Below are 15933 nucleotides of genomic sequence, written 5' to 3'. Positions count from 1 at the left end.
GTGAAATAGCTGAAGCGAGAGTTTGACTCTTAGAATACAGGAATCTTCGCACCGTTCTATTAGTCATATGGAAGCTACGATATGCCCCCATTGTGTTAGAATTTTGGTAAGAATATTATTGACTTCTGAAAATATCTAGAGTGATTTGAAGTTTCTGTATCTATGATACGTCTGTATACCTCATATTTCTACATTTAGTGAAGTTATATTCTGAAAAATGTATGTGGTTTCATTAATATTGTCTGGTCTATATTTTGTAGGTCGATCCAAGTACACATATTTTGTTCCATTTCAATCTCCAGGAAGTGAATTGATAATTTTGATTATTAATAATATATTTAAAGTAAAAGTTCATAATAGAAGAAATAGAGAAAAATTAAGATGTAATAGTATATGGCCTTCATGGTCAGGTTATAGTTTAGGCTGGTTATTTGTTAAAGAGACTATTACACTATCCTTGTTAAATGTTTACATTGAGAGATTATTTTTATCTAAGTCTGTTTAAAGTTGATTTAGTTTATATACTTTATTTAAAAAGATAATTCATCTTTTTGTTATTTCGCGAGATTTACTTTTTGCACAAATCTAGAATTGCCTTGTATGATTTAGAACGATTTTTCTGTCTAAGAGTATTATCACCAATATTATTAATAGGTACCTTTAAAATTTTCCTTGCTGCGGGTAAATATGTGTCATAGTCTAATTAAATTAGCTAGTACCCCGGAAACGGAGCATGAATTTACAATGAGAGCACGTTATAAGACATAGACTTACAGTTAACGTGAAATGTAATCACTACAATGCGTTCAAATTTCTCGCACTGAGAATCGAACCCAAAACCAAGTGCACCAGAGGCCCGTGTGGAAATCACTAGAGCCTTCTCAGCTCACGCCTTTGGTACACCAAGTTTTGGGTTGGTCTATGAATGAGAAATTATTGAAAAGTGGTTCTCATTCCTTCTTACACTGTAGAACGACGCCATATATAGACTCAGAACTGGGAAATAACGCTGAAGTTCAAGAGACAAAGTTTTCGGAGCATTCAACTGGAAATCATGATTTAGAAAAAAAAAAACATGAATTGAAAGAGAAAGAATTTCGGTCACTTCGTGTTTACAAACGATGATGACATAAAAATGTAGTTTGTTTATTCAGGGTATATAAAGAGAAGACAATAAAATATATAATCCATGTCGAAAAGATTGAAGAAATATATGAAAACAAAAATAATTCGGTTTTAGTATTGTCTGTACTTCCAAAACTAAAAATTTACTTTAAAGTATATAGTTTCCGTACATTACTAAATGCATCAAATCACTATAGTCTCTATTGTAAAATAAATAAGATTGGCAAGCACTGTCCATGCTAAGTCATTAATATAAAATTTGAAACTTCATTTCTTTCATTTCCGATCACAGTACCGTGCCCGAAGCCGACGTCATTAGCCAAGTTTTGCTAAAGTTGCAGAAACAATCTACAGTTCTATTGTAGATGATCGCATACCGGAATGATTGAGACACCGAAACTACAGTTCTGTCATAGATGACTGCATACTGAAATGAATGAGAGACCGTAAGATACAGTTCAACCATAGATAACTACATATCAGAATGATTGAGAGACCGTATGATAAAGTTCCATCATGAATACTTGGATAACGAAATGATTGGGAGACTGTAAAATCAGTTCTATCGTGGAAAACTACATACTGGAATGATTGAGAGACCGTAAGCTACAGTTCTATCGTGAATGACTGCACACCTGAAAATTGACAGCTTTTAAGCTACAGTTCCAATGTAAACGATTGCATAAAGATGATTGAGCGACTGTAAGACAAATATATATATTCAGGTGACAGTAGCTATGTTAGAAAAGCGATTGTTAAAATGAGAAATTTTATCCCGCCTCACCTCAAAATGAAAGAAATCTTCCTAGAAGACCTCATAATAGAACTACTTGTGGTAATTGTCAAAGAGTATGCCAATAGCTGTCAAGTTATCGCCCCGACTAGATACACGGGAACTGGGCAGCAGTCGGTTTACTGTGTCGTGTATTTTGATACGTGAAAGATACACCTATCAAACCGATTGGTGTTCACGAACTGAACAAGGAAAATTTTAAAAGACGGTTGAAACTGTGTAGATTTGGTTTCGAAGAATGAAAAGACCGGTGAATATTGGTTTCAGAAACTGCATTATTTTATGAAGCTATATTCCAAGTAAACAGAGTATTAATCGGCAAGTTATTGAAGGGCATTGAAGGGCAAGTTATTCAAAAGACACGTTCAAAATACGAATTCGTTATATTTTGGGCAACTGTTAAATAGGAAGAAGTGTTAGTTATAACAACCTTCGAGGAGACTCTTAATGCTGATTGGACTTGTGTGGAACTGCATGAACAGGTAGCCTAAGTCAAAACTTAATAATAAATAGTACCTTACAGTCAACATGCACCGTATTCAACCATTACTTGTAGACTATTAGTCATGTAAGTTTTAGAAACACAATTGTGTATTCATGACACATGGTATTTGGTAAGCGCGATTGCTAAGGGACAAGGTGATATCATGGTCCGTTTCCAGGGATTATCCATAGTGTGTGGGTAAAGGAATAAATTTGTGACCATGAGAAAAAGACACTAAGCAATACGTACAATCAATCTGTTAATTGTCAATGTCTTTTGCTACATGTACAGTACATAAGTATTAATTTCCTTCGAAGCAAAAGACAGGAAATTATTATTGACAAGTTATTATTAAAATTGTTATTTTTAGCGCCAAGTTTTTCGATTTTCTCGAAAACTACTCATGAGAACTTAGTCACAATAGTGTATTGTTCTACTTAGATGTTGTGATGTAGAAATCCATACAAGTACTATTATTGGGTAACATTTTAGTTAAACAGAATCTCTCAAAAAGAGCTAATGATAATTTTAGTTATATCTCATTTTAACTGCATGACGTGCTCTCTTCATATTATGTCATAATGAAGAGCATAATGAGGTTATAATTTTATGTTATTTTTCCTGAGTAAGGGACATTGTTCTCTCAATATTCAAATTTACAAAGAAATTATTTCCCCTCTATTCTGCCGAAAACTACGCCTGGCCTTTCAAACTTACACATATCATTTGGTCGAATTTAGTAAGTTGTATGGAACTTTAAGCATGTTTTCGCGTGTAAAGCATTACAAATATTGTATTCTTACCTCGTATTCGTAATAAAGCCTCTCTTTATCTACTTCCAGAATATATGTCTTTGTTTTTGGTTTAATATCCCGTAGCCCAGTCTTCTCAGGAACAGCTTCCACGTAAAATTCTCGAAGTTTTCCATGACTTAGATCAGGGTGCTGCCATTTCAGTGTTATCTCGGAGTCAGTTGACTCTGTCACATCTAAATGAAGTGGAGGTGTAGGGGCTGTAAAAGTAATGATTTTGACATGAATTTCTCCATTAAGGAAATATCAAAGGCACTATCGAAGGACTGTATTGTATACAGAATTGTCAATCATTTACTGGGTCGTTAATTGTCTAACTCTTGTTGTAATGTTAACAATAGAAACGATAAATTAAGGGGTTACAACAAAGTTAAAGTTAGAAACAATACAAAGTGCCAGAAACTCCTATGTATGATAGTCTACATAATATTAGGATCATTAGCATTCTTAATAGCTAATTAGCGATGAACCTACAACGTACTGTGGAATCGTTCATAACTGAGAAGCTCTGGCTACCATGTTAACTATCCCAAAAATACATATAAAAACCTCAATAAAATAAAAGTTAGTAATAATAGAAAGTACCAGAAATTCTTTTTTATAATAATTCATATAATATTAGGATTATTTTCATTCTGAACAGTTACTCAGCGGTGAGAGTAATATATTTAACGGAATATTTGATAACTGACCAATTCTCGTTGCCCTACTAACTATACGAAGAATACATATAAAGACCCCAACAAAGTCAAAGTTAGCAACAATGGACATTGCCAGAAATGCCTATGTATAATAATGTACTGAGTAGGATACCATGCTCACAATAATAGGATACTCACTATGAGTCTAAACATTTCCACTACTTCAAATTTCGTATTACAAAGAGACATGAGTTGCAAATAGTATAAGAAACTTATACTATGAATTGTTTCTGAAAAACTATTTTTTAGTGTTATTAATACATACACTGCCCGGCGTCGGGATGTGGCGCCCCCATCGCCCAGTTCTTCGGAACTGCAATCAGCCACTGGTCCTCCAGGTTGTGGGTTGTGCCGGGCCGATTATCCGGCATTTAAAACTTGCGATCGAGCGTCCTTAAAATATAAGCCTAGACTGCTCTCCTTAGAAGACAATCTTGCTATGGACTGGTTTTGCTTTTGGATTTTCTTGGATGACGCTGGACCCGGGGCCGTGGGACAGAGGAGTGAAGCGCATGCGCACCCAGCAGGACCGGAAGGAGTGATGCCCTGAAAGGGAATGCTGGGAGTCTGCGGTGCGGGAATCTCAATGAACCATTGGTCCCTCCCCTCACACGGTGGGACGTGGGTCCTCTCATAAGTACCCATCAGTCGGCGGTGCAAGTGACTCTGCCTCCTTGTCATTTTGACTTGGTGTCACAGCTTAGCTTGCTGACAAGGGTCATGCAGGTAGGACCTGCTGGCCTCGTTGGCCGCTTCGAACCACGACGGGGGAGCTGAGAGGATTTTGTGCTTTCTTCAATTATGGCTTTGCATCAACTACCCACCCAGGATAGAGAGAGAGATGAAAAGCTTGGTCTTGCATCGATATTTAATTATCAAAGACAGATCAACTGACACAGTTGGAGCCTTAAGTAAATTGTCACCATTTATAGTCCATCGTCAGCTACATCATATTGACACAGGAACGTTTCCTCCTGGACATATTCGCAAATTACGAAATGGAACGCCACTTGTTCAAACGACATCAGAAAAACAGTCTCAATTACTTTTAGTTAGTACACAGTTAGGACCTGTTCCTATTCTGGTTGAGCCTCATCAGCAATTAAGTACTAGCAAAGGAGTTATCACATGCTTCGATTTGAGAGAGTTACCAGAGGCGGAAATATGTGCCGAAATTAAGGATAGCAATGTGACTGACGTCCATCGAATTACCACCAAGAAAAATGGTACGGTACAGCCCACGGATTCCTACATCCTTACTTTCGCTCTACCTGACCTTCCGCCCGTACATACCCTTACCCTTACGGTGCTTTTACTGCCAACATTTTGGTCACTCAGCCCCTTCTTGCAATGCCTCTGCCATCTGTGGCAATTGTAGTTCAGAAGCTCATGGTCAAGCCCCATGTGCGGCCCCATCGAAATACGCTAGTTGTAAGGTGGCGACCCACCTTGGTCACGTGACTGTCCTACTTTTATGGATGAGAAGAAGATCCGTGAACTGATGGTAATAGAGAAGATCTCCGCAGCTGAGGCTAAACGAGGTCTACAGCCCAAAGTTACCTTCGGCACTAGTTTCTCTTCCCTTCTGAAGACCGGCAGATCACAAGGTACTCAGACAGTAGATTCCACTACTCAGACTGGTGTTGAGGCTTCCAGTGTGCCAGTCTCTTCCAAGGCGTCCCGTACCACTGCTTCTTCTGTGAACTCAGGATTATCCCGCACGAAGCACAGATCATCTTCCGCTTCGCAGCCTAAGCCTCAATTGTCTGATCCTTCGCCTTCACGAATCGTTAAGCCAATTTCAGGTTATCAGCCTCCTGCAGCTTCGGCTGCTGGCTCTACCTCGTCTGCCCCTAATCAACCCGTAGCGCAGTTTTTGAAGCAGTCAAACAGCCAGCCTTCTACCAAACCCCTCACTAAGAAGGAAAGAAAAACAGCTCCAGGCTCAAGCTCCCAAGAATACCTCTACCTCCTCCACAGCTTCTTCTACCAAGCCACCGAAAAATCTTCACGCACCCAGTCTTCTAGCCCACCTGGGGCGAAGAAACAGAAGCATACGTCACGCAGTCCACCTAATGATGACGAGTCTCTTATGGATGATGGTGGAGGAGGAGCTCGATAATTTTACCCTTGTGGAAGGCCGTGAAAAAGGCAAGCGCAGTGCCTCGCTTTTTGTTCTCGATGCTTGTTGAACATGTCTCTTCTTCAATGGAATTTAAATGGCTATTCCACTCACTACGAGGAATTTAAGCAGTTATTGACACTGTTCCATCCTACCATATTCTGTCTTCAGGAAACGCATTTTAACTCTGCTAGCAACTCAGTTCTCTCTGGTTAAACTGTATGTCGTCATAATCAGCTTACTGCAGGTCGTGCAGCAGGTGGAGTAGCAATCGGGGTCTCTGATGCTTACTACTCTGCTCTCATCCATGTGAATAATGCTTTCCAGCTTATAACTGTTCGTGTCTTCTTAAGACAACCTGTTACTTTTTGTTGTGTCTATCTTACGCGTCATGACGTCTTTACTGCTGTCGATCTTGAACAGATTGCCCGATAGCTTCCAGCCCCATTTCTGTTTGTGGGTGATTTTAACTCCTAACATACACTGTGGGGCTCTCCTCATACTGAATCGCGAGGTCAAGAGATTGCCACTTTCCTTGACAACACTAACTCATTGCTCCTCAATGATGGCAGTCCCACACATTTTACTGCTGCTACTGGTACCTACTCTCTTTTGGACCTCTCCATTTGCAGTCCTCAACTTGGTGCCCACCTTACTTGGCGCGTGCATGATGACCTCTGTGCCAGTGACCACTTTCCTATTATTGTCAGTGGCCTTCCGCTCATCCATTCTGCTCCGTTCACTGCCTATAATCTACGTCACGCAGACTGGGATCATTTTTCTGCCACTTTTCATTTCACTTTAGAACCTCGTTTTACTGTTGATAGTCAATGTGAGGCCTTTCAGCAGAGTATCCTTGCAGCTGCCCACGACTCTATTCCTGGTTCCCAGTGTAACTCACCGTTCCCTGGTGGTCTGAGGAGATTCGTGCCGCTATTCTGGCCCGACGTCGAGCACTACGTACTTTTCATCGTGCTCCTACAGCTGATAATTTGGCTCAATTTCGTTTTCTTCGTGCTCGTGCTCGTATCTGATTAAGCAAGCTAAGCGTCATAGCTGGCACACTTATGTTTCTTCTCTTACTGCTGGCAGTTCCATGACAGCGGTCTGGTCACAGATAAGTCGACTGCAGGGCGATGATTCCTCCGTTGCGGTTTCATCTTTTATTATCGATGGTGTAATGGTCACTGATCAGGACGGAATTGCTGCTGCATTAGGTCGTCATTTTGCGGATGTATCCAGTTCTACCCACTACTCAGCTGGATTCCTCACTTATAAACAACGCACCGAACGTACGCCACTTCAGTTCCGCTCTGCAACCGTTGAAGCTTATAATCTGCCTTTTACTGCTCTTGAACTTGCTGCTGTTTTGGATTCTACGAAGGAAGTGGCACCTGGCTCTGATGGCATCTGTCATGCTATGCCCAGGTACCTTCCTGACGATGGCAAGGAACATCTTGACCTATACAATCGCATCTGGCTTGAAGACTCCTTCCCCGCTGCCTGGCGTGAAGCATACATTATTCCTATTTTGAAGCCTGCTAAACCTACCACGTTCACTGGAAGCTACCGCCCGATCGTCTTGACTAGTTGTCTGTGTAAACTTTTGGAGAAGATTATCAATGCCTGCTTAGTCTGGTTTCTTGAACACCATGGCCTCATTTCAAATCCTCAATGTGGCTTTCGGCGCTTCCGTTTCACTATTGATCATTTGGCGCATCTTGAAAGTGCTATTCAGGATGCCTTTCGTCATCAAGAACGTCTGATAGCCATCTTCTTTGACCTTGAAAAGGCCTACGACACCGCTTGGCGATATGGCATTTTGCGGAAACTCCATCTCGGGGGCTTACGTTTCTACTTGGCTCTCTTCATCCAAAACTTTCTCCAACAACGTTCTTTTAGAGTCAAGCTTGGAGCTACACTTTCTGCTCCGTTTCCACAAGAGAACGGCGTTCCACAGGGTAGTGTGTTAAGTATCACATTGTTTGCTGTAGCAGTGAACAGTGTGATGTCGCAGCTCTCCCCTTCTGTTCATGGGCTGCTTTATGTGAATGACTACTATTTACTGTCGCTCACGTGATCTCCGTACAGTTACTCGCCAGTTGCAGTTAGCGCTCAACCGCCTTCACCGAAGGTCTACCACTACTGGTTTCAGCTTTTCTCTCACCAAAACACACTGCGTACATATTTGTCGCCTTCGTCACTGTGCTTATGATCCTGAGCTGTTCCTTGGCTGTTCTTGATTGTCCTATGTGGATCATGTTCGTTTTCTGGGCTTGGAGTTTGACCGAAGACTTACCTGGGCTGTTCACGTTCGAGACCTGAAGTACCGCTGTCTCCGCTCCATGAACTTACTACGTTTGGTGTCCCATCTTTCGTGGGGTGCTGACCGTGTGGTGATGTTGCGTCTATATCGTAGCCTCATCCGCTCCCAATTGGATTATGGCTGTCTTGCATATGGTTCTGCTCGATCTTCCATCCTACGTCATCTGGATTCTGTCCATCATCTTGGCCTTCGTTTGGCGCTTGGAGCTTTCCGATCCAGCCTTATTCCTAGTCTCTATGTCGAGGCTTGTGAACCAAATCTTTCCCACTGTCGGGACTGCCTGCTCCTGCGCTACTACATTCATATCCGTGCCGTGCCTTACCATCCTTCGGCCTTTGCCCTTGAGGCTGGTGCTCGCTATGACAGATATCAAGCACGACCTGTTACTCGGCCTTTTGACATTCGTGCTATAGATCTTGGGGCTTCTCTTGGACTCTATGTCCCTACCATCTATCCATTGGGCCTCCTGCCCATTCCTCCATGGACAGTTCTTCTACCCGTTGTCAACTTTCATCTAATGCAATTTAAGAAGTCTGTCACCAGCAGTCAACAGTTTTGTAAGGAATTCTTCTCTTTTTTGGATGCGTACCGTACCTACGCTGTCTTCTACACGGATGGTTCGAAGCATGAAGATTCTGTTGGCTGTGCCTTCGTCACGGATGATCATAGCGCTGGCTTGAAGCTCCATCCTGCTTCCACTGTGTTCAGTGCTGAATTGGTTGCTATTCTGGAGACTCTGCATTATATTCGTCGACGCCATCTTCGACATGTTCTCCTGTGCTCTGACGCCAGCGGCGCTTTACGTAGTCTCACTGATGTGTCAACTGTGCATCCTATAGTTCAGCAAATTCTACTCTCCTGCCATTCCTTACGTCTTGCAGGTTGCGATGTCCAATTTTGTTGGGTGCCTGGCCATGCTGGTATTCCAGGGAACGAGCGTGCTGACCGTGTTGCCAAAGAAGCTGCCCTTACAGGACCTGAGTATCCGTCACCACTCCCCAGCTCTGATCTTCGTCGTGTAATCAACCGTCTTCTCCTTCAGCGCTGGCAGACAAACTGGGATGAGCACCTTCAGAATAAATTGCACGCTGTGAAGCCGGTACTTGGTGTTTGGGCCACGAGTTCTCGTCCTTCCAGACTGGAAGATCGACGATTGACACGCCTACGTATCGGACACAGCCATCTGACCCATGGTTACCTGTTACGTCGGCAGAACCTGCCTTCCTGTACCCATAGTGGTGCATTCCTCACCATCCGCCACCTTCTTGTGGAATGTGCTCCTCTTGCTCCTGAGCGAGCCTGCCTTGGCTTACCAGCAGATATGTCTACCTTGCTTGGAGACGATGTCCAGATTCTTGTGGAATGTGCTCCTCTTGCTCCTGAGCGAGCCTGCCTTGGCTTACCAGCAGATATGTCTACCTTGCTTGGAGACGATGTCCAGATGATCCTGCAAGTTTTCACCTACTTGCAGCTTCTACACGTCCTGACTGATTTGTGAGTGCAATCCTCACGTTTCTTTTAATTAATTTATTTCTGATTTCATCTACCGTTACTCTGTGTTTTCATGGTGGTTATATGCTTGTCATAGCATTTCCTTGCTTTTATCTTCTTTACTGCACTGTCATAGTCATTACTAATTTTAGGCTGCCCACGTGTGTGCACCTATTTCCGAGCTGCCCCGACAGAGAAGATTAACATGTCGTTGTGTACTAACCCGTCCTTGTGTTTGTGTATCGAGTTTGCACATTTCTTCAATGCTATAACATTTTAATCCATACATGACCAAACACCTTTTACGACTTTGCTTTTAATTTATTATATCTACGATACTATGCTTTTTGTTCTTGAGTACTTCATTTTTCCGATTAGAGAAGGGTGCAAAATACCTCGATGTCGACGCGCCCATACAAACCCTTTCAATCATTCAATACATACACTGGTGTGGATAACATCTAGTTATCTACCAAAGAGAGCAGATATTTAAAGTCAATGTCAAATTTAGAATGATTATTATGTGTTAACATTTGTTTGAACGTCTTGGTTCTTGTGTTTTACTATAACATACAGAACCTGGTTTAAACTATAAACTATATAAATGAGTAGCTTAAACCGTTTGCGATACTTCTTTGCCCCTAAAGAATAGCTTCAGCAATTGGTGCTAAATGAAGTTAGATCACTCTAAATATTTTGAATTATGTACACTCTTTGTACGAAGAGTAATTTGGAGTTGGAATAGAAACTAAATATTTAAAGCATTTTTTTTATTATTTTCCATATAAAAATAAAAATGGAGTTGAATTCTTATTGTAGCAAGGTCTTAAACTTCTAATACACTAATTACTGGTTGAAATCTACAATACTCTTAATGATGTTTAGCACCTTACATAGTATGTCGAAATGCAAAATCAAACAATATTTCTTTACAACATGTGCTCAAAATAGCTACCCTGTTCAATGACACATGTGAATGCTATTTTGATGTCACTTTGAGAAGCTACTGTTCAATGACGTTGGTAACTTTCGTTCTAAAATTCCTATTTAAGTCGTACTCCTATGTATCTCGATTGTTTATGTAGACCGTCACCTTAAGTTACCTGAAAAGTAAAAACCTTTTTAGGAGAAATGCATATAACGCGACGGCCATAATCCATTCAAAATCATGCATTTGTAGAGAAGTTCGCACAAGGAATGTATGGTTTCGTTCTATGTATGACATGGCACTCCCTTGCTGAAATCAAAAGTCGCGTCCATTAGTTTTAAGAAGTGAAATACATTCTTTAATGATGTTTTAGTACACTGACTTTTTAAAGAGGATTGAGACCCATACTTCACATCACAACATTACACTCGAATTTTCTGACAATGCAAGGATATCTCATGTAAGCAGGTGGAGTTTCAGACGACATCAAGCCCTACAATTTTGAATGTTTACGTAGCTGCTAAGGTGTAATCACAATTGTTAGTGAAGAAAACCTGGTAACACTCTTATCTTGTTGATAGCCTTTTCGGGCTCTTGAAAGGTGAACTCTTAACGCATTAATCAATTTGTGACAATTGATCCTCAGTGTAAAAAAAAAAAAAAAAAAAACTGTTCTTCCTTCCTGTTTGTAACCGAATTAAATTCCTTTAAAGCGATGATTAATCTCGTCATCAAATTGTTACGCACTGTCGCACCCGGTTACTTCTGTATAAACTTGTGTACAACATATGCATTAGAACGAGTAGCGAAATATTACCTCGTTTCTCAGAAAAGCGAAAAATATTGAATTATTACTGAAGTAAAATATTTCGTTAAATGATATTTCTGGTGATTATATACGAAGAAACTAACATATAAGGACACACTAATATAGCACCATGCATGCAGGAAGAATCTCAATATAATGCAAGAAAGAAGTCTGGTTCGGGGATCACAACACTAGAATTAAATACTTACCGGATTCTTGTGTTTTTACTTCTATCTGAGAAAAATCTCCTTGCGGAGTATTATAATTTTTGGCTCGAACCTGTTGAAACAAAAACAGATAAGCGAAATAAATTCTCACTTTCAGACTGAATTGCTAGCTATCAACACTTCTGTACACTAAATGAATTTAAATTTTCTTGGGAATTAGTAATACGGTAATGCTCTTTGTTCTCATAGTCACTTACAGTGTATTTTCCTCGATGTAGATTAGTGTGATGTAGTGCATTAGTTGGAAGACATTAGTGTTTAAAGCAGAGATAGAAATAGAGGAGTTTTTTTTCTGTTTGACTTCTTAAAAGGTATACGCTCACTGACTCTATGCCAGTGATTTAAAGCCTTGGTAAAAGTTCAAATATTTCCTGTTCATTTGTAAGAATTAATTATCAACCTTTAGGTTTATGGAATTTATCATAATTTTATTATTCCAATGATCAAGGTAACTCTGATAATAAATGCCCTTGTCATAGTTTGTCGTGGCTCTCGCAAGTAAAAAGTGAGAAACTTGGCATTTTTGTAATTGGATGTGTGATTTTTAAATTTTAGAACCATGGTCAAAATCCAATATTAGGACAAATCATAGTCTTTAGATTTTCAAGTTTCTGTTTAATTTTCATGATCAGAATGGAACAGTTGCGTTTTACATTGGGAAACTACGGTAGACTTCCAACTGATCTTCTCAGAACTCAAGCCGGAAGTGGCAGATCTATAACTTCTCGCTGCAGTAGAGAGAGTCGGAGATACCCTTACCGACAATCAATTCATATGAAAACATATCGCAGAGTACCAGATTATCTTTTACATAACTAACTAACTAACTAACTCTATGGCCTATGGGACCCGAAGGTTCAGTGCCGCGTTCACAAAAGCTCTCCACTGACTTCTATCCCTAGCTAATTGCATCCAGTTTCTACTTTGTATTCCTATCTCTGCGAGATCCATCTTAATATTGTCCTCCCATCTGCGCCTAGGTCTTCCTAATGGTCGTTTTCCTATGGGTCTACCAGTCAAGACTTTGAAAGCGTTTCTACTTTCTTCCATTCTAGCTACATGACCTGCCCACCTAAGCCTCCTAGACTTGACGACCCTAACAATGTTGGGTAAACCGTATAAACTATGTAGTTCCTCGTTATGAAGCTTCCGCCATTCCCCATTCTCGTTCCTCTTGGGTCCGAATATTCTTCTCAGGATCCTGTTATCAAATACTTTCAGTCTATGTTCTTCCCTCAGAGTAAGCGACCATGTTTCACAAACATACAGAACAACAGGCATGATTATCGTTTTATATATTTTAAGCTTCAAATTCCTCGACAGAATTCGCGACGACAAGAGATTTTGAACCGAATAGTAACACGAATTCCCTGCTTTTAGTCGACATTTAATTTCTTCGTGAATATGATTTTCGTCTGTTAATATTGATCCTAAATATTTGAAAGTATCCACTTTATCAAAAGTATTATTTAATATTTTAACGCCCCACAATTTGCCGTATTACGGTCCCGACGCACTTCCATGTATTTAGTTTTCTCTGCATTTACTTCTAAACCCATGTCCCTGCAAGCGTTTAATAAGATCTCTGCATTTATTTCTACTGTTCTCCTATCATCCCCTATTAAATTTACCTCATCAGCATATGCCATAACCTGGTGAATGCCGTTCAACTCTAGGCCCTGGTTGCTATCTTTGATTTTCCTTATGGCGTATTCCAGCACAAAGTTAAATAATAATGGCGACAACGCATCTCCTTGTTTCAGGCCATTTTCGACGTGGAAGCTCGTGGACAAAAATTTTCCTACCCGGACTTTACTTTGGGATTCACTTTGGGATCTTTTACATACGATCTTAATATGATTTTTTTAGGGTCCCAAGTATTAAGCTATATAAGGTGCAGTGGGATAAACCTAATGCAATTCAACATCTGACAGTTGAAACTAGTAGACGAACAAAATCTGTTGAAATTCTTATAATGAGAGGTAAGATCTTGTACCGTGAAGATAGGAGAACCTTCTGGAAAACTGCACTACATTTTACAATTTTGTTTCGATAAAGGTGTGACTGCTGCGCAAGCGAGTAAAGAGATTTGTGCTATTTATTATAGACTAGATGCGTTAAGAAAGGCAACATCCAAAAAAGGTACAGTGCTTTCATTCTGGAAATGCTAATATCTAAGACGCTCCTCGCAATAAAAGTCCAATCACAGCAAAAATGAATAATATTCTCTCAAAAGTCGAGAAGGTAGGAATGTAAGCATATTTATGACATTGCCAGTTATCTAAATGTTCATCACCAAGCAATTTAAAATCATTTGGAGGAACACTACAAAAAGAAGTTTGATGTCTGGACACAACCTATTAAGAGTGGAATTCGATCAAATTTCTATATGCCAATTTCTAGCAAAACGTAAGGAACTCGAGCCATTTGTGAAGCTGTTGATCACGAGTGATGAGAAGTGGGTAACATAGGACAACAATGCGTGAAACAAATCGTGGTCAAAGCGAGGAGAAGCTCCAAAGTCTGTGGCAAAGCCCACAGTGACTTCCTGGAAGGTCATGCTATGCTTTCGGTACAATTCGAAGGTTATCGTGCACCAAGCTACTGCAGCTGCCAAACAGAACTATAGCTTTGGACCTGTCGACAATTAGTTCGAACGGATCTAGGAATTCAAAAGAAACGGGCGCAACTGGTCCACAGAAGGGGGTCGCACTCAACGCTGACAACGCCAAACAAGGAAGGAGATTTTAATATGTCCATCGTGCAACACAGACTTAGCAATATCAGCTATTCATTCAGTTATTTCACAGCTATTGTCACGAGTAACAACTGAAATTGTTTGAAACTTCAATCCGCTAATTAAACTTACCACTTTCTCTCAAAAGTACAGTTTATACTTTAATAGTTTCTGAACATAGAGGTGCATAGATCAGACATTCAATAAGATAGCTAGCTAATTGAATCTCGTATGGCAAGAATACATTTAAATAAGCGTATTATGAGCGAAAATAAACTAATGTAACTTAAATGTAACGTATAAATATTGCATTGACTTTTTTGCTTTATTCTTTTAGTTTCTTTACATACAGACCATTGCTTGTATTACCTAGGTATTTTGTTACGTGTTGAATAACATAAGATATATATATATATATATATATGGAGGTTCACCTTGATATATGAAATCAATTAAAAGCTGTAAACGAATAACATTCTTTTCCTTTTTTCTTTCTTCCATTGAAATTTGATTACTGGAACTTCAAACCTCATGGCCTTTGCTATTCTTAATACATTTCAAACTATCTGTAGCTATGATATGCAAACTTTATAAGAGTGTTAATTCACATCGTTAATAAATAAGGTATACCACAACTGGCTTATGACTTATTTAATAATATAATTGATATAAAATCATTTAATGTGCAAATGTATTTCTTATGTTTGCTGTTTGTTATTTCATGTAAATGCAAACTATATATGTAGGAATATACCAATTAGAGGCTCTTTTCTATTTATTTTAGCTTGAGAGAAAAATAACAATCCTGTACAATTGTTTAGCCAGTTGCCCAAGCTCTTAAGAATTTGCAACTCTCTTCAGTTGGATAACGGAGGGTAGAATATAGTCATTTGAAGCAAAGAAAACTAGTTTTTGAGAGGGGACTATCTCTGTTTTTGTGTACCTGGACTTTTTGCTCCACATCAGTTTCTATTTGTTCTGGAAGGAGTACCTCTACTTCGTATAAGGGGTTTGGCAGGTTATTTAGGCCGCTCCAAGGGGTCTTGGCAGGTTATTTAGGATCTGATACTCGAAAGTCTTTTTTCGGAAACGGTCAATTCCCTGGGGCATACAGGATATGCAGTCTTGAATGTTGAGCTCTTTACTTTGGGTTATAGGGCTTTTTAAAGCTTATGATAAAGACTAAGCAGATCAATATGACAAAGCGCTCAAGCAGGTAACAAGTGGCTCGTAATCTCCACCTTGCCGTGGTGGTGGTGGGGACTTGCGTACTCTAATAAACCCAAGAACTATGCCGGAGATGGCTTCGCTATCAGAGGGCCTCCCATGCCGGACAGGCCTTTAGGAGTAGGAGCCAGACGAAGAGAGATACTATGGTA

General features: G+C 39.9%; 1 protein-coding gene across 1 annotated transcript in view; it reads right to left on the bottom strand.

Moving 5' to 3' along the window:
• Window positions 1-15933, bottom strand: part of LOC145689688 (protein sidekick-2-like) — an 87408-nt gene that overhangs the window by 3622 nt on the left and 67853 nt on the right. Inside the window, exons 10-11 of the mRNA XM_081763885.1 lie at window positions 11800-11869; window positions 3206-3414 (exon numbers count right to left, since the gene is read on the bottom strand). Coding sequence (XP_081620011.1) covers window positions 3206-3414; window positions 11800-11869 — 279 coding nt within the window. The remainder of the gene's footprint in view (window positions 1-3205; window positions 3415-11799; window positions 11870-15933) is intronic.

Source organism: Thermobia domestica, chromosome 7 (assembly GCF_964235325.1).
Source record: "Thermobia domestica chromosome 7, izTheDome1.hap1.1, whole genome shotgun sequence".
NCBI classification, from domain to species: domain Eukaryota; kingdom Metazoa; phylum Arthropoda; class Insecta; order Zygentoma; family Lepismatidae; genus Thermobia; species Thermobia domestica.
The sequence above is the reverse complement of the archived record's forward strand: the minus strand, read 5'-3'. Positions and strand labels throughout refer to the sequence as shown.